Source organism: Natrix helvetica (genome assembly GCF_964273705.1).
Source record: "Natrix helvetica genome assembly, chromosome: 3".
In the NCBI taxonomy this organism is placed as follows: domain Eukaryota; kingdom Metazoa; phylum Chordata; class Lepidosauria; order Squamata; family Natricidae; genus Natrix; species Natrix helvetica.
This window is the reverse complement of record NC_138549.1, coordinates 120,012,188-120,030,543: the sequence shown is the minus strand read 5'-3', so window position 1 is coordinate 120,030,543 and position 18,356 is coordinate 120,012,188. Positions and strand designations below refer to the sequence as shown.

Sequence of the window (18,356 nt, the reverse complement as noted above, 5' to 3'; positions counted from 1 at the left end):
GATCTGTTGATACCATTTTAACTTTTTATGAATTCATTGATGTATCATTACCTGAGATTCCATTTTAGTGCATGTTTGATATAATATCCACACTTAAAAATATTCTTGAATTATTGATAGAATAAAGTAAGTAGGAAGTAGGAAGGAAGCCATATCTTTGCAATGATAGTGTTGAAGATTGCTTCTTTACTTAGCAAAATTAGGAGTAATTTGTTTCCCAATACTCCTTGAAGACTGGTAATTGCTTCTGTATGCTTCTCTACCAGTCCACTTGCCATGAATCTTTTCTTGCCCAACACAATATGAAACTTGGGCACAGCAGCATAATTTGGAGGGAAGGTTTCTTGGAGAAGTAACCTTCAATCCTGTATACTCAGAATCATTGCATGATAGTGGAAAAATAGGCTAGTTGGCCCCAATTTTCTCCTTCCCTCATTTTGTTACTCAAGTAAGCAGAAATGGTTTCTTCGAGGACAAGTAAACAAGAGAAATGGCTGGCAGGCCATAATCTGCACTAGAAACTTTATCTTGAGGAAGATCTAGCTAGTAGTTATCCAAATTACAAACAACTAACTTATTAAAATCATGAATATAATATGGTATGTCTGCCAAAAAAAATGTTCCAGTACCTATTTTTCCACTATCATGCAATGATTCTGAGTATACAGGATTGAAGGTTACTTCCAGCACTAAAGAGGGTAAAAATAACATAAAAGCAGAGTGCTTTGCATCTTGTGCATTACTTCCATTTTGTGTTTTGAGTCAGTCTAAGCTCCTGGAAACTACATGGACAAGTCCCCCAATTCTTTCAGCACAAATTTCCCTTTGCTTTCTATCTGGGGATTAATTGACGATTAACAACTGGATTTGTGCTTAAAGAAGTAGAACTTGCAGTTTCTGTTTCTAGCAGAGTAAGTCTAACTACTTCAACCAAATTGGCTTTCACTTCCGTACTTTCAATTTTCAGCAACGTTTCTTTAAAAATTACAAGTACTGCAGTACTTTACACATTTGCTCATTTAAAATGGTAACTTTGAAACGTGATTACGGTATATAACGGCAACATTTTGTGCAGTTCTAAATAAAGCAAACTAACAAGCCAAGACAGTTCTGAGGTTTAGCCCTGTTGTTTTAGTGTTCTAAAATCATAATTAATTTTTGCAAGGCAATTGTACGGATAAATTAAATAATTTCTAGGTCATAGCATCCTATTCCCCATAGGATATAGGAAGAATAGTACCAGTAGTATAGGCTTTGCAGTTCATTCTCTTTTTAGCGCTGTATTGTTTTTCCAGCGAGCCTTTTCAGTCGTTTTTTGAAAATTACTATTATTTGTAAACACTTTTCTTGTTACGGCCATTTAATAGCATTTATGGATTTAATGAACGAGATTTCCGAGAACAGCAACCAAACTACTTTAATAAACCGAATGGCTCGGCCCGTGCTTCGAAAGATCCAATTCTTTCAGGAAACCACCGAAGATGAATGGCTGGGTTTTATCCCCGGCGCGGTGCTTTCTATTTTCCATGCGTTTTATATTTCTCCTGTTTTATAGCCTGGTGTTTTTAATCCTTTGTAAGGCCCCAGAGTAGCTTAGCGAGGCGGGGGCCCTGGGAAACTAATTTGAATGGATTCCAGGTAAAAGCGCTTGGCTTTTGGGGGGACGGACGAGGTTCCGAGATGCCAGAAGGGGGACTCGGGTCCTTTCCGTGATCCGCTAAGCCCGTTTTTCTCAGCTTCAGCAACCAACTTCCAGAATTTCGTCGCCAGCACTCGGTGGAGAAATGACCTGCCTGACGGGAGGGGAATTCTGGGAGTTGAAGTCCACACATCTTAAAATTGCTGAGGCTGAGACACGCTTCCCGCCCAGACGAACACACGCCCCCGCTCGCTATAGAGAAAAAGAGAGGCGAAACGATATCCATTCGACAAGTCTTTTCCCGCCTAAGCTAAAAAAACCTCGAAGCTGCGTCCACTGCAGGTCCCAAACAACAACAACAAAATAACAACCCCCGCCGCCCCGGCCGTCTGTCAGACCCAAAGGTCCCACGTGGTCTAAGCACTTTTGCGCGGGTTCAGGCCGGCGGGGAAACTGAGGCCTTCCACAAAAACCGTCAATAAGAGCGTGGAGGGGGTGGGGAAACAAAGAGTTGGGATTCTTGCTTCAGCCAATGGGGTGGGAGTTCTTCCAGTTCGGGCCATTACCGCTCAAGAAATCGATGAGTGATTGGCCGTTCATCCAACGGCCTAGTGAAAGTAGCGTAGGAAGGCGAGATTTCTATTTCCGGTGCTTGGAGCGCTTCGGATTCTACGCTTTTCTTCACCGACAGGTCCTTTGTGCAATGAACACGATGGGCTCCGATTAAACTGTCCAATGCCTGCCCGGTGGGCGGAGTTCCAGCCTGTCTGAGGTTCCAAGATGGCGGCGGGTGCGTGAGGCGCGATACTCCGCGCGCGATTCCCTCTTGTTGGCGCTTGCCGCCATGAAGGGCAAGGAGCGCTCGCCTGCCAAGGCCAAACGGTCCCGCGGTGGCGAGGATTCTTCTTCGGCGCGGACCGAGCGGAGCAGTAAGAAGCCCAGCAACGGCGGTGGGAAATCTGCGGGCGGCGGCTCGGGCGAGGGCGGTGGCGGCAGTAGTCGGCGGAGCCTTCATCTGGAAAAAGCGAACCGGGCCAGTAGCCGAGAGTATGAATCGGCCGCAGTGGGAGGCTCTGGGAGCGGCCGCCACGGCTACGGCGGGAGCAACAACAGCAAAAACGCGGAGTCTTCCTCGTCCTCGCGTGGCAGCAGCGGCCGCGGCGTCGATTCCCGCGCGCCCCCCGCCGACTCCGCCGGCAGCAGTGAGTACAAGACGCTAAAGATCAGCGAGCTGGGCTCGGCGCTGAGCGACGAGGCGATCGAAGATGGTCTCTTCCACGAGTTCAAGCGCTTCGGAGACGTCAGCGTCAAGATCAGCCGCCTGCCCCCGGGCACCGGGTCCGGCGACGAGCGGGTGGCCTTTGTCAATTTTCGCCGCCCTGAGGATGCGCGGGCTGCCAAGCATGCTCGCGGCCGCTTGGTCCTCTACCATCGGCCGCTGAAGATCGAGGCCGTTTATGTAGGGGGCAGCAGCGGAGGGGGAAGCAGCCGGCGACGCGGCAGTCGCTCTCCAGCGCTTTTGGACAAGGAGTCTTCCTATGGGGCCTCAGCAGTGGGGGTGGCGGGGGCATCTCCTGCCACTATCAGGCACCCTGCCACTGGGGCCACCCAGAGGGCCCTCTCTCCTGCCGGCGGAGGAGCAGGCTTAGGGTACAGAGACTTCCGATTGCAGCAGCTTGCCCTTGGTCGTTTGCCCCCACCGCCTCTGCCCCGAGAGCTGGAAAGAGAACGAGACTACAGTGGTTTCTATGATCGGGTGAGGCCCACGTACAGTCTGGATCGAGTTGCTGGAGTGGCGGCCGCTGCGTTTCGTGGGGTTGGTACAGGAACGGCCACTGAAGAAGAGATCAGTCCTGAAGATGACCAGAGAGCTAATCGTACCCTGTTTCTGGGTAATTTGGATATATCGGTTACAGACTCAGACCTTCATAGGGCTTTTGATCGCTTTGGGGTTATCACCGAAGTGGATATTAAGAGGCCATCCCGGGGGCAAACTAGTACATATGGATTTCTTAAGTTTGAGAACTTGGATATGGCCCACCGGGCTAAGCTTGCCATGTCTGGTAAAGTGCTGTTGCATAATCCTATTAAAATTGGCTATGGTAAAGCAACCCCCACCACGAGACTCTGGGTGGGTGGTCTGGGACCCTGGGTACCATTGGCTGCTCTTGCCAGGGAGTTTGATCGCTTTGGTACCATTCGTACCATTGATTATCGTAAAGGTGACTCATGGGCCTACATTCAGTACGAGAGTTTGGATGCTGCACAAGCTGCTTGTACCCACATGCGTGGCTTTCCTCTGGGTGGGCCAGACCGTCGCCTCCGTGTGGACTTTGCTGACACTGAGCATCGGTACCAACAGCCCTATTTGCAGCCATTGCAACTTCCACCCCCTGCTCACTATGAACTGGTAGCAGAAACATCAGCTTTTGGAGCTCATCGTGGAGCCCCACCAGATCCACTCCGAGGTGCTCGGGACAGAACACCACCACTACTCTATGGTGACCGTGATAGAGACTTATATGCTGAACCAGACTGGGTGCCTCCTCCACCTCCAGTTCGGGACCGAGGCAACCGAGCATCTGTGTATGATGCACTTGAAAGTCTGGAACGGCGTCGAGATGGTTGGTCTCTAGAAAGAACTCGTGGGGAAAGAGAGCTTGGTAGTAGTAGAGACCCACCTAGGAAGCGAAGGCTAGTGGAGGATGGGGGTCGACATTTGGACCGATCACCAGATAGTGAACGTTCATCTTCATCTCGTAAGCGTCACTGCCCTGCTGTAGCATCTCCTCAAGATCGTAGTCCTGAAACAGGCTTAATCAGAGACCGCTACAACACTGATACCGATCGGCCCTCTTCTCGCTTACTCTCATTGGATCGTCCTTCACCAGTCAGAGAGCCACGTAAGGGGAGTTTGGAGAGAGGGCAGAATGAGAAGCGGGAACATAAGAGTTTGATGGAAAAAGAAAGAAAACACCGCACACTTGCATCAACTGCCATCCAAGAGTGCAAGAGTCCAGCTAAAAAGGATGAACATACTTCTGAAGGGAATAGTAGCAGTGGATCTCGGCTGAAGCCACCCCAAAAGCAGCAACAACAGGATGGAACCTCAAAGTCGGGATCATCTACCAAACTCTGCCTAGCCTGGCAAGGAATGCTTCTGTTGAAGAACAGCAACTTTCCATCAAACATGCACCTACTACAAGGTGACCTCAGCGTAGCTAGCAATCTGCTGGTGGAAGGAACATCTGGTGGCAAAGTGGCCCAACTAAAGATCACACAGCGTCTTCGTTTGGACCAGCCCAAGTTGGATGAAGTTACCCGCCGTATCAAAGTAGCAGGACCCAATGGATATGCTATTCTCCTTGCTGTGCCTGGTACCACAGACAACCGTGCCTCATCTGGGGCTGGTGAAGCTAATACCACCTCTACCCAGCGGCCATTAAGAAACCTGGTGTCCTATCTTAAACAAAAGCAGGCAGCTGGAGTGATAAGCCTCCCAGTAGGAGGCAACAAAGACAAAGAAAACAGTGGGGTCTTGCATGCTTTCCCCCCCTGTGATTTTTCTCAGCAATTCCTGGATTCTACAGCAAAGGCCCTGGCTAAATCGGAGGATGACTATTTGGTCATGATCATTGTTCGTGGTGCATCTTAAAGTCCTAATGCTTTCTGTGCTTATCCTGCTGCTTCATACAACCCCCCCCTCCTCCAGTGTCTGCCAGGTGCTAAGCCTTAGCCAACACCCTAAGTATAATTTTAGATCTGTAGTTACTCTTATTTTCCCTTTATTTTCTATAAACTCTAGAGAGCAGATATATTAACTGTTCACTAGGCTGCCCTCAACTGTCTTGCTAGTGACAGTATAGCAAGAAGGGATGGCCTGCTTTCACTAAAATATGAAACATTGAACAAGCTTGCCTCCCTCTTTTTTTTTTTTTACTTTTTAACTTGTCCTTGTTCATTTCACAACTTTAAAGTAGGTATAAAATCTTTTCCTATACTTACATTCTAAATTGCCATACTTAAAACATTCATGATTCATGCCCATTCTGAGCCCTGCAGCTTCCATAAAACTATAGTTATGATTTCAGAATAATTCTTAGTTTACAAAATGTAAAATTGAATTGAATTAACTCATGGTTGAGTCCCTGATACAGCTGATAATGAAGCCTTCATGGTGCATTGCAGTTTTCTTTCAGCTGGGTTTTCAGTTTTTGTTCCCAAATCCAGAGAAATGCATACCCTTGAAAATGTCCCTAAATGGTATTTGCTGTTTTGATTTTTTAAAAACTTGTGTGCATTTAAGGGTTGTGATTTTAATGAGAGCTTTACTATAACCCATGAACATCATGAACTTCTGTATTAAAGAAGCAGGTGGTTAATGGTATCATTGTTTTTGCCCATTACTAATTGTAATAGGCACAATGAATTCTAAAGTATAACAGGAACGCAACTTTTAAAGATGAGTCTTAACTTTTGTGAAAAGTTCTGCCACATAACCATTTCAATTATCATTCTATCCCTGTGGAAATAGAAAGGAAACTTACCTGCTCAATATTTTTCAGGTAAAATATAGGCATTATGCGAGGTTTTATAGTCTGGTTTGCACAGTTTTAATCTTGACACTTTTGCAATGTTTTTGTTCCTTTGTAAAGCCACTGTACAGTTACAATGTTTCTCATGTGTAAACCAATTCTCAAGTTTGAATAAGTACAATTACGATAGTTGAAAAGTGGCTTAATGAAACACTGTTCAGTGAAATATTATTGGGAAACATGCTATTCTTAAAGTATTTTTTTCAAGTAGAGCCTCACTTCTGAAACTATTACACCCTTGCACTCTTTAAGAATGTGGGTACAGTAACCTAAACCCCACAATTCTGAAATATGAATTGTTCTGTAATAAATGAAACTTGGAACTGTGAACCAAATTAAATCTAGCCACTGTTATAGGCAGAGTCACTAAGACAGATTTGTGTTGCCTGTACTGCATAATATTATTGGATTATCCATATTACTGCATTTGTCAAATTCAATATGCTAGTGGCTACATAAAAAGTTTTCTTAGTGTATTTATTTGGAGAGTGAACTTGCTCTATGTTGAACTAATATATTAATTTAAAAGCCACCCTTGTATTTTTTGGGAAAATCTTTAATATCAGATTCGAAAGTCAAACTTGTTGGCAATAGTATGCATACTGATGTGCTCTCCTTGTTAAAAAAAATCCTTTGGAACTTGAATTTGAGGTAAAGTGAACATTCTGGCATTTTAGGCAACTTTTGGGAACCGGTGTTGGAAAACCCTACACGATAGATTTTTCCCCCCCTATTTTAATTGAAAATTATGTTCAATGCTGCTTCTTATGATTTGAACTGGGTAAAGGATATGTGAAATGGGCAATTCAGTTTTCCAAACCTTTTATCTAAGATTTTTTTAAAGAAAGAAGATAATCCAGTAGTAGCTATAGAAAGAAAAAGAATGTTAGGAGTCCAATTTAGACTAAAATGATAACCAACATTGGATGGCTCAGCACTTAGTTATAGCTGCTATAGCTTTTTTTTGTATTAGGATAACAGCAGTACAATTATTCATTTGAGCCAACCTCCAAGACTTCAGCATAGCAAAAGTTAAGTTTTGTGACACATCTGTATGCAGAAAAAAAGGATTGTGATCTTTTGTATATGGTATTATGAAGCTTTAGGGCAATGTATATTTGAATGATGCACATGTTCAGAAATTTGTTTCTAGAGTTATAACATTAGGATGGAGAATGTGTTTTTTCCTGAGAGTCACTTAATACCACTTTTGGGGGAGCTGGAAAGGAAAATCTTAGTTGGCATGTTGTCTTTAGGATTTAAATTCTATAATTAGAAACTTAAAAGTTTGCCCCCCCCCCCTTAAAGTTAACTAGGAGCTTTGCATTTTGACAGTTCATCATACATGGGTGGCTGTCAGTGGAGTATCAATTTAAGGCCACCTCATTTACCAGGATCCACTTTTGTGTTTATACAATTGCCTCCCAGTTTTAATTGTCAAAATTTAGAACACGAAAATTTTAAACACAAAATTTAAAAGCCAATATATTTAGCATGGATCTTTTCTTCCCAAGATATATAAGGGGGAAAGGAAGAAGCCTTCCTTAGGAATTTAAACAAGTAGTAGGAGTTTGACTATGTTTTAAGAGTAAAAGAATGTAGGAATAAATCTGAATTGGATAAAAATGGAAACATTAAGGGTAGCCACTTGAGCATACAAAATAATAATCCATGTAGGGTGCCTGATTGAATGGTTTGCAAAATTGTACAGTAATTTGATGTATGTTAATTTCCTTGCCTTCGGTTTTCCCCCTATAGAGCAAACAATATTAGCTGCTCCAGATGTGTCACTGAAGATAAACATTTCCCTTTACATTATCCAAGTATTTTGGAACAACTAGAAAAATGCACACAGATGTGGGATGAAGAGAATCTGATGCATATTTTAGCTAGTTTTCTCCAGTAAGTAAAGAATCTGTTGTTGGAGATAACATAGCAATGTGAAAAAATACACTTACAAACAGAACACTAAATTTCTTGTTCTTGTTTGACTTTTTGAAAGTGATAGAAATTGTGTGAATTGTGAAAATTCAGTTGATTTTTCTCCTGTATGTTTTTTTAAATTAGTACAGCTTTTTTTTTCAATCTCTACCTTATATTTTAACTCCCTGAACTACTATTTGTGCATTTATATACAGATGTTAATTCATTTCAAAAGCTTTGTGCCAGTGAAGGGTGATTGGTGCTTTCAGACATTACCTAGAACATTAATAGCCTTGTAGTTGGAACAGTTATCTGTAAATGTAGGGGGAAAACAGATCTCTTGTAAACATTTGTACTGAATAACCTCTTCTTTCCTCCTGAAAGCAAGGCTAGTGAAGTGCTGAAGACCACAAGGGATTCCAAACTCTATGGACCTTTGCGAAGAAAACCGTTGGCTTATGTGGAATTTACATGGGCCTCATGGAAGAAAGCTTATCTGTTTAGTATTTGTGCATTTTACTAAAATGGCAGCTTAAAAAGTTGTGTATCTGCTATTTGTGATGCCAATGCCCATGTTTTAAAGTGGAAAATTGACCTCTTTGCTTTGTGCTGTGTACACAAGATTTCTGCAAAAGTAAAGGAAAAAAAACCTTTTTATGGCTCACACAGCTTAAAATAGCTGTCACTCAAAACATGCGCTCACAGTCAAGCTGATTTTGTTTCATTCTAAATAAATTGTTTCTTTTGAGGAAAGTGGTTTTTCTGCCTGGAAATGAATTGACGACACACCTTTGACCCCTTTGTTTGCAGCTGTGGGGGTACTTTACAACTGCTCCTGCTGCTCCTTCTCCTCGATCTGATAGTTGTGGGTCTCAGACAAGAAACAGGGAAACCTTCGCTTTGATATTGACCATCTTTTGTATCAGATCTGAAGAAATCTAGTTTGTTGTGTTGCTGTGTCCTCTTGTGTACGGTGAATGGGGATCAATGGCTGCTATCTCCTCATCTTTACGAGGAAATGGTGCTGTTGCTGGCATGCAAGAAGCAGGGAAAGCATCTTAAGTCTCAGAACAGTGTGCAGATCTGGGACTTTGTTGATTTTGAAGAGCTGGAGTTCCTGAATTTTAAGTTCTTGATTTATTTTGTTCACCTAACTTGTTTGGCCTTAGTTCTGATTTTAATTTGAAGAAAGTTTGAAATTGCTTTGCATCTTGCTCATAACCTTTTCACCAAATTGAAAAGAAAAAGTAACTCATAAAAAAATTAAATGATAGCGCGTTTCCAGACACAGTTGAAGAGCTCCTCCCCCACCAGGGGCTTTTCTTCAGAGTTATGCAGTCCTGGGTGTAGTTCTGAATGGAAGAAGAGTTCCTGAGAGCTAGAGCGCTGTCATTTAAAACCTGTACGATTGTTATTGGTGCTCTTACTTGACCCGTTTTGAAGCAAATGGTCTACACACCTTGGATGTGCATGCAACTTGATCGTTTCGTAGGTACCGCTGCAAACTTTTTAGTTTGTAGTACAGATGATATCAGGAGGAAAAAAAAGTGGTGAAACTTTGAAAAAAATGTGCTATATTTCCTGCATTTGGGGATCTTGAGCTTTGGAAAGCTGTTCCCACTGTGCAGGAGTACAACTCTGCTGCAGGAGACTTCGGGGCACAGTTGACTACACATCACCAGAGGTCAAGAGGAAGCGAACAGTGCTGCACCTGCATCGTGGCTGCAGAAACTGCATTTGTTTCCCGAGTCTCTTAGAATTAACTAGTTGCCATTTGACATGCAGATGGAAGACACCTTGAAATGCAAGCTTGCTCTGGTTGCCTTGAAATGCTTAACCTATGGTGGATAAAGAACACTAGCGCGGTCCTATATCCATGCAGGATGATTGCTAGGCAGCAGGTGCTTATCAACCAAGGATGCTACGATTGTGTTCCACAAAAAATGGGTTCCCATGGCAAACTGCTGTATAAAACTCTTAAACAGGTAAGGGGGTTTTAAGAGGTCAAAGTGAATTGTAATTATAAGGAACTGGGTTGACTGCTTTTAGGCTTTGCTCATTGTAGCCTTCCAAGTTCTTAATTACTGGTTCTTACTAACTTACAGTACCCCCTCTCCCAATGCAATGAGGTTTAGTACAATTAAGTATTAATTTGAACATCTAATGCCACTTTCATATTGATTCCCAAACTTTTAAAATGATGTAAGTAGTTGTGAGGGCTGAGCATTTCTGTTCAGCAAATTACAGAAGCTATTAAGGCTTGTATCAAATACAGTAATCTCTAACAAGGTCCAGGCTATCCTTTCTCTGTAAGAAAAGTAATGTAAAAAAAGGTGGACGTGTATTTCTGGGTACATACATAATGAAATATATTTATGTTGCGATTGGTCCCTTCTGTACAGTGAAAGACTGAAATGTGAAGATGTCAATTTTAGATAATTCTATTTTTTTCAATAGTTAATTGAGATATGACCAGAAATACAATCAGTCTGCTTATGGAATGCTAGAGGACATCAGTAGAGAAGCTACTTGGCAGAAATAGTTATAATTCTAAACTTTAGAATTTTTCTTGATTGGTAAGTAACAGGTTCCAATAAGCATCCTTTATTGGAAGAAAGCAGCTAATTTTAATAAATAGATCAAAAGGTTTGGTTAAGTATCCTCTGTGATTGTAATCTAAAAATTGTATCCTAACTTGCTCCTGTCTACTCAGCAATAATTCATGTAAAATGGAATTCACTGCTACATATTTCTCTATAGAATTGCAGCTTAAAAGAGTTTCTGATGAGGGAATGATACAGTTGAGTTAGCAAACTGAAGAAGATTCTTCAGATCAATTAAATCACAATATTTAATGTATTTTCCCTTTTATTGTTCAACCCAGTATATAACTACAGTGCATTTGGTGCTGGGAAATGCTTTTAATAGCTGTTCCATAATAGTTATTTCTTCACAGGATTGGTCAGCCCCTCTGGACTGATTAGAGGGACATCTTTATCTGAAAGGTAACTATTTTTTCCATAAGAATGAAATGCTGCTTAGGTTGGCTTTGACTATGACATACGAATATAAAAATGGACGTAGCTATGTAATCATTCAAAGCAGACTTGAGAAACTTGTGAAACTGCATTTCCTTAGAGCACTGTCTTAAAATTATATACTGTAAAACTAAAGAGGAATAGCAGTTTTAATATTAAACAGCATTTAATATACAAATTTTAGAAAATCTTACCAATTTAATCAGAGAACAAAATTATCCCACTAAAACCAATGAAATTGAAAAAAATGATTAACTTTGGCTAATACTGTATATAACTTGTACAGTTAAAGGCAGCTTTTAGTTACCAATCCAAATATTAGGGCTATATAGTTTAAGATTTCAGACAGTTTTATTAAAAAAGACAATCTAAATGAAATATTGCCCCTCATCAGGATATACTCTGCAATGGTACAATAATCCTTGTATTTCTCCATTTTTCTAGCGGAATATAACAAACCTAACACTTTGTTCTTAGATTTTGGAAAATAACTGCATTAAATCCATGTGGAATTCATGTTTCAACATAATGAACTACAAAGATAGCTACTCTGACTATATTTAATGTCATGATAAACCAAGATTTATTGTAATGTGCATGACTTTATGAAGCCTCGGGATTATAATACATTCTTTAGGAAAATAGGTTTGTATAGCTTTTAGTTTGATTGTAGTTAAGTCACTGAATGCTCTGATGTTTGCATTAATTATACTACATTAATTTGTGTTTTGAATTGGCTTGTTTTAGAAATATTTATAATTGATATACAGCCAGAATCTCTAGTTCATATAAAATGAGATGTTCTGTTTGAATAGTTAAATGTTTCTACAGGCATTCTTGGGATCACGCAAAAAGAAAGATCCGGGCATTCTGTGATTGGTGTATGTCATGCAATGATTGACTTTGTATCCATAGTCTTTTTTTTAGACTGCAAATTATGTTAATTTTTTTCTACATTAATTTAGCAATGGAGCTAAGATTTGCTCCATTATTTTATCCCAGATATGATTAGATGAAAAGGGGAGGGGGAGCCTTCCTGGTTGTAACATATTAAAATTAATTGATCAGGAAAGATGGCTGCTAATTGGCAGAAATTAAACAGGACATCGCTAGGGAAATAGGGCTTCAGGCTAAACCAGAAATTCAAAAACTATCCCAGAAGATAACGATATCTGTAATGGTTGCTAGAAACTCTGCAATTACTGGGATAGTTTCTGCAGTTACTGGGATAGAATCAGGTTTGGTTACAGGATATCTTTGCATTTAAAAAAAATACCTTTATAAAGTATTTTTACAAATACTTTGATTCCAGATTTAAGCATATTTAGATAAAATCCTTTGAAAACAGTGGGTCTTTATTCCTGATTAATTTGCATCAAATTGATTTCATTTATTTTCATCAAATAATTAGAATTTTGATCTAACTGGAGAATTAGTTCCAGTTTAAAGTTGCATTATGCGTAAAGGGGATACGGTCGGCACAAAGGTCGGCGGTTCGAATCCCTAGTGCTGCATAATGGAGTGAGCTCCCGTTACTTGTCCCAGCTTCTGCCAACCTAGCAGTTTGAAAGCACATAAAAATGCAAGTAGAAAAAATAGGAACTACCTTTGGTGGGAAGATAACAGTGTTCCATGCGCCTTTGGGTTTAGTCATACTGGGAACATGACCATGGAGACGTCTTCGGACAGCGGTGGCTGTTCGGCTTTGAAACGGAGATGAGCACCGCCCCCTAGAGTTGGGAACATCTAACACATATGTGCAAGGGAAACCTTTACCCTTATGTGCAAAGTTTTATCACATATAATGAAAGTTTAGGATTTGATACATGATAAGAAAGTATTCATCATAGTGAGGATGCTATAATCCTAATCTACAAGGGGAATTTTTGAAAGGTATGTAAGAAAGCAAGATCCCAAATTAATTGCCTTTTAGGCTTCCTCCTTGTGAGTAGAGTTCACTTTTTGAGTAAAGTAAGAATTATATGGGGGCAGACCGGCAGACCAGGATTTTAGAGATGCTTAGGGGGGGATGGCCAAAAAAAGGTTGGGAACCACTAATTTAAAGCCAATTACTATTTAGTATGGCAGGTGGGGTTGGAATCAAATTAGAAATAAGAAAATAAAGTTCCTTGATTATATTCTTAAATTAAATTTGCATGCTTCTTGAACAGGTTGAACATTTCAGGCAAATCCCTGGTGTTTTCCAAGTGCATTATTTACTAAGTTACTGTCCCCAGGAGCCTGCATGATAATCTTGGTGCTAAATCTTCAACAAGGCAAATGGAAATGCCCGCTGCTGGTAGGTTCTGGTGATGACAGACTTTAATTATTAAGGACAGTAATGATTGGGCTTTAACTCAAAGAATAATAGGGCATGGAAGATATCAAGGCTTCTATGTACTACTGACAGTATGTTTATGTACCAAGACATTCAAGTACCACTGAATGCATGTTATACCTTTGAGATGCAAAAAGCATTCAGTGGTACAAAGATAACTTGCACAGGGTGCTGTTCATTTCTACTTTCCATCATGTGTTACATACTTAAAATAATTTGTAGTGATAAAGGTATCTTCATTTCTAAATGACTCTGAAGTATTTAGGAAAATATATCAGAAGCTGCAGTTTATTTAATTATTTATTAGATCCCCCTCCCCCTTATTACCTTTTAAGTTCCTTCCTTTTATTTTTCCCACAATAACAATCCTGTGAGGTGGGTTGGACAGAGAGAATGACTGGCCCAGAGTCACTCAGTTGGCTTCTGTTGTATGTATTTGGGTTTTGGTTTTTTGTTTTGCATCTGCATCCAGGAGACCTAAACATTGCACATTACTACAAATTGTATCACACCATTACATTATCATTTTAGTCAAACTTAGGCATGCTGAGTGTATAAGAGGTATTTTTTTAAAAAAATCTTAGAGGATAAATGTCTTGGGTTGAAAAGGCAGTGTTAACAGCTAATTGACTTAGCTGTTGGAAATGGAAGACACAGTAGAGCACAAAATCATTTTGAGGATATATCTCTTTAGTTCCTTTTTAAATCTATTCATGGTGCTTAATTATTACAGTGGCTGGTGATATTATCTTTGTGTGTGTGTGTACAAATAGTGAACAGAATGCAAAACAATGTTAAAGTTTTACTACAAAATTAAAGAGTAGACTTAGAGATCTGGGCTGGAAAAATCTGAACAAGCATCACAGTTAATATTTTTCTTGCTCTCTGTGCTGCTTTGTAGTGATTGGTTGGATAATTGCAGACCAGTTATTGTATTTCTATGCTATGCTACGAGACAGGACCCTCTAATGACAGATGAGATTGGGGGCAGTGGAGTGGCAGCACAATTGAAACACAAAATGCCCTGGACTTAAAAACATCACTATTTCAGCAATTTCTGATATGCAATATTTGTTTATAAGAAGAAAGATCCCTCAAATTAGGAATTCCATTAATATATTGCCATCCACAAAAATGTTCTCAAATATTTTGAAAAGCTTTGCAGAAAATTTTAGATGACTGAAGCAAGGTGTTGGAGACCCTTTAAATTCCTAGATTAAATTGGATATTTTTCTTGCATCTTTGCCTACTTATGTCAAACACTTTTTTTGCCAGCATGGAACTGAACAATTTTTAAACTATCAATGTTCCAAATTTTTGTCAGACACAAAAAATTCAGCAAAATTAATGTATTGTTAACAGCCTATGTACAGACTTCAATTGGCACAAGAGTCAGTTAACACCTGCTTAGAATTAGATAAAGGTCAGTGGCACCCAAGGGGGGTTTGGACTTAGTTCTCTCGTGGCTACTAAGTAGAGTTTCTAGGCTGGTCCGTGTTTTCACTCCCCTCCCCTCTAGAGTCTAACATCCCTTCTTAGAGTTTTAAAGGCAAATTGCCTTGCAGAAATGTTAAGAATTGGTAAGGTTACAGAACATAGGAATATTTCTATTGATCTATTTCATAAGATAGAATACTGAATCTAAAACTTCAGGAAGGCTTCTTATAGCATCCTTTTTATTTATTTATCAAGTTTATGTATTTATTTATAACATTTATTGGACGCCCATTTTACCATAGATTAACTCTGGGTGGCTTACAGTTACATTTACAGTTAAAACATAAGTTAACATCAGTCATTAAAACCAAGGACACAAGGGGGGACGTGTCGGGATGAAATCTGCCCAGTTTGGCCCAACCGGTAGGGACGGCTGTGAGCTGGCGATTTTCGGAAGCTTTTTCCCCGCTTTTTAAAGCATTTTTTTCCTGCCGGTTTGGGCGAATAGGCAGGAAAGAAATGTTTTAAAAAGCTGACGATTGTGCAACTCACAGGTGATCCACGCGCTTGTAGGAAGCTTCCCCCCCCCCCCACTTTTTAAAACCCTTTCCCCCCTGCCTATTTGCCCAAACTGGCAGGGAAAAAATGTTTTAAAAAGTGAAAAAAAGTTGGCCACACCCACCCAGTCACATGACACTCCCCAAGCCATGCCCACAGAACCGGTGGCAAAAAAAATAGATTTCACCATCGGGGAGGTGGGATCTGTTTTGTTATTTGTTTTGTTTATAGAAGAATTGGGTGATTGTCAGTACTGGGTTATGGCTAAGCTGCACTTTAATTACAATTATTGGAGAATAACCACCAGGATCATTTCTTTTTGTACTTCATACATTAAGAGTCCTTTCTTGTTGATGTTTTCAGGAATGTAGGGATTTGCAGTTCTTTGGATTCAATTTACAAAAAACGACTTGCATCACATGAGAATGAAAAGCAGCCATGCCTTTTCACAGGATTGTTCAGTCATGGAAAAAGGTGGCTACTTAAAACAACAACTGCAGACTGCTGCTACATTTGTGGCCTCACATGCTTTGAAATATGTTTTTAAAATCAAATCCAAAGCAAACAGCTTCAGAGAATCGTTCATGTACCTGGATCCTAAGCATAACAAAAGATTGCATCATGAGGAGAGGAACAGTTTATAAAACATTATATAATAAACTGACAAAACAAAGTTCTAGGCCACTTTAAAGAATGATACTTCCACTTTGATCTTTTAAGTATAGTAAAGGAATTGTGTGTGCCCAGAACTGTAATCACTATCCTAGACATAACTATTACTCAGTTATGCTTATTTTTTTCCACAAAATTTTTCTTCTTTGTGTTAATGATTTTATATTTGAATGAATCTAACCAACAAGTGACGTGTTTGAACACAGTCAATCTAGCAAATGGAATCTGAATGATAATGCTGGTTGGAGTAAACTTACTTTTATTAATTTTATTTTATATTCTAAATTTCCATCCTATTTATATTATAAGCAACATATTTACATCAAACTATTCTGTTTAGAGACAGGCCTCATAATTGGTTGACAATCTGAGAATGATCCTGCATAATCATATGTGTTTAAATGCTGTAGAAAGTGGTGATGACTAAGGTAAATTATGGTTGGACAGTGTTGAAAATGTCCACTGATTAAACATTTAACCCAGGCATTTCCAACCTTGGAAGCTTAAAGACTTGTGGACTTCAACTCCCAGAATTCTCCAGCCAGCCATCCTGGCAGGGGAACTCTGGGAGTTGCAGTCCACAACTCTTAAGATTGCCAAGGTTGGACACCTCTGATTTAACCTTTCCAGTGAATGTGATAGTACAGATGCAGCAGATTTGAAAAGAAGGAAAGAGCCAGGAAGAAGGTGTCACTTCAGTGCATGTTATATTTCATTCATTTGATTGAAAGAACCATTCTAGAGCTAGAACACTGCAGAAAATAATGTTCAGAATTGTATTATTCTGTGGATGACATCTTAGGCAACTAGTAATAGTAAATATAAGGAAAAACAATGACTTGTATTTTTCTTCCCATTCTGACGAAAACTGGGAATTGGTGATTCTAAAGATTATATACAATCCTTACAATACCATAAATCATATAAACACACTTTGACAAGTTGAAACAATGCTTTTTGCAGTATCTGCATGGAAAAATGGCAATATCCATAAATAAGCACAAATCTCATAGTGATGAATTAGACTAGGGGTGTCAAACTCGTGGCATCACATTTTTATCACGTGACATATTGCAACTCCCCCTCCCTTCACTCAAATGGGGGTGGGCATGGCCAGCACACCTGGCCTGTTGCCCGCGAGTTTGACACCCCTGAATTAGACAATTAGCAGAATTTCAGCTGACATAAATTCCTTGATGACCACACTTCACACTGGCGTGCTTGGAGTCAAGATTATTTCCCTTGCTTTTTTTGTTAAAGGAGGAACAAGTTTAAGCTGAAAAAGCTGAGGAAGTAACTATTGCTTGCTATGTTTGTAAAGCAATTGGGATGAATCAGGTATTTTCTGGGTAGGTTTAGTCAACTGATTTTGTTAATATTGAGATCTATTTCAGTATTTTGTTTTTACCTCTGTATGCCTCAGGAGAAGATTCTCATTCAGAGTGGGCCTTCACCAGCAAATAAACAACTTTTAAGCGTAACAAATGATAAGCCTGGAATGAGGATTGGAATGATGTAAGCAAATATTTTGCATCATTATAATTCAGTCTTAGGGAAATGAAACTGGTAGGCACTCTTAACCAATGCCATCAGTCACTATGGTGCTGCACACTGGGATTTTGAACAAGCCAGCTAGCGTCCAAGAACCAAGAAAGATAACGAGCTAAGCCTGAAATGGAAAAGAAACTGTTGAATATATATGAGAAACCACCATAAACGACTCATGGGTTGTATTCCTTTAACTGATATTGCCATGGATAAAAATAATACATTCTACTATTTTCACATGCAGTTGCAGCAATGGGATTGCTACCTACTAGAGTGTAAATATGTTTTTGTATTGGTCAGTGAGTTTCTTCACATGGCTAGGAAGTTAGCAGCTGCAACTAGCCAAGCAAACAAAGCACACATGACACAAAACAACTGTACCTCAGATTCCAATTAGAAGCATTAAATATACAAATAGAAAAGTGTCATCAACTTTGACACTTTTTCTAAAAATTTCACAGCAAATGTAAGTATAAACAGGATGCAACATGCAAGATTTAATCTGTTCTGCTGGTTCAGTGTGAAAAAGCTCTATTCGCTAAGTAGAAAGCCTATTTCACATGCTCCATACTTCTTATTTAGAAGTATGTGTTCATGCAGTATATAAT

At 39.9% G+C, this 18,356-nt stretch overlaps 1 protein-coding gene across 4 annotated transcripts; it reads left to right on the top strand.

Moving 5' to 3' along the window:
• The first annotated feature begins 1,547 nt into the window (after positions 1 to 1,547).
• On the top strand, positions 1,548 to 8,910 carry RBM15 (RNA binding motif protein 15). 4 transcript variants are annotated; one of them, XM_081946913.1, is made up of 3 exons: positions 1,548 to 5,387; positions 7,993 to 8,136; positions 8,542 to 8,910. In XM_081946913.1, exon 1 carries the CDS (start codon positions 2,484 to 2,486, stop codon positions 5,292 to 5,294), a length of 2,811 nt encoding a protein of 936 aa, XP_081803039.1. In that variant the 5' UTR covers positions 1,548 to 2,483; the 3' UTR covers positions 5,295 to 5,387; positions 7,993 to 8,136; positions 8,542 to 8,910. The 4 variants fall into 4 exon arrangements, with proteins under 4 accessions (XP_081803039.1, XP_081803040.1, XP_081803038.1 ...); XM_081946914.1 differs by lacking the exon at positions 7,993 to 8,136 and having other exon boundaries at positions 1,548 to 5,361; XM_081946912.1 differs by having other exon boundaries at positions 1,548 to 5,361; positions 7,993 to 8,910.
• Positions 8,911 to 18,356: the final 9,446 nt, after the last annotated feature.

Coding starts and splice junctions, on each gene's coding strand:
- RBM15 (XM_081946914.1), top strand. CDS start 2,484: ATGAAGGGCAAGGAGCGCTCGCCTGCCAAGGCCAAACGGTCCCGCGGT.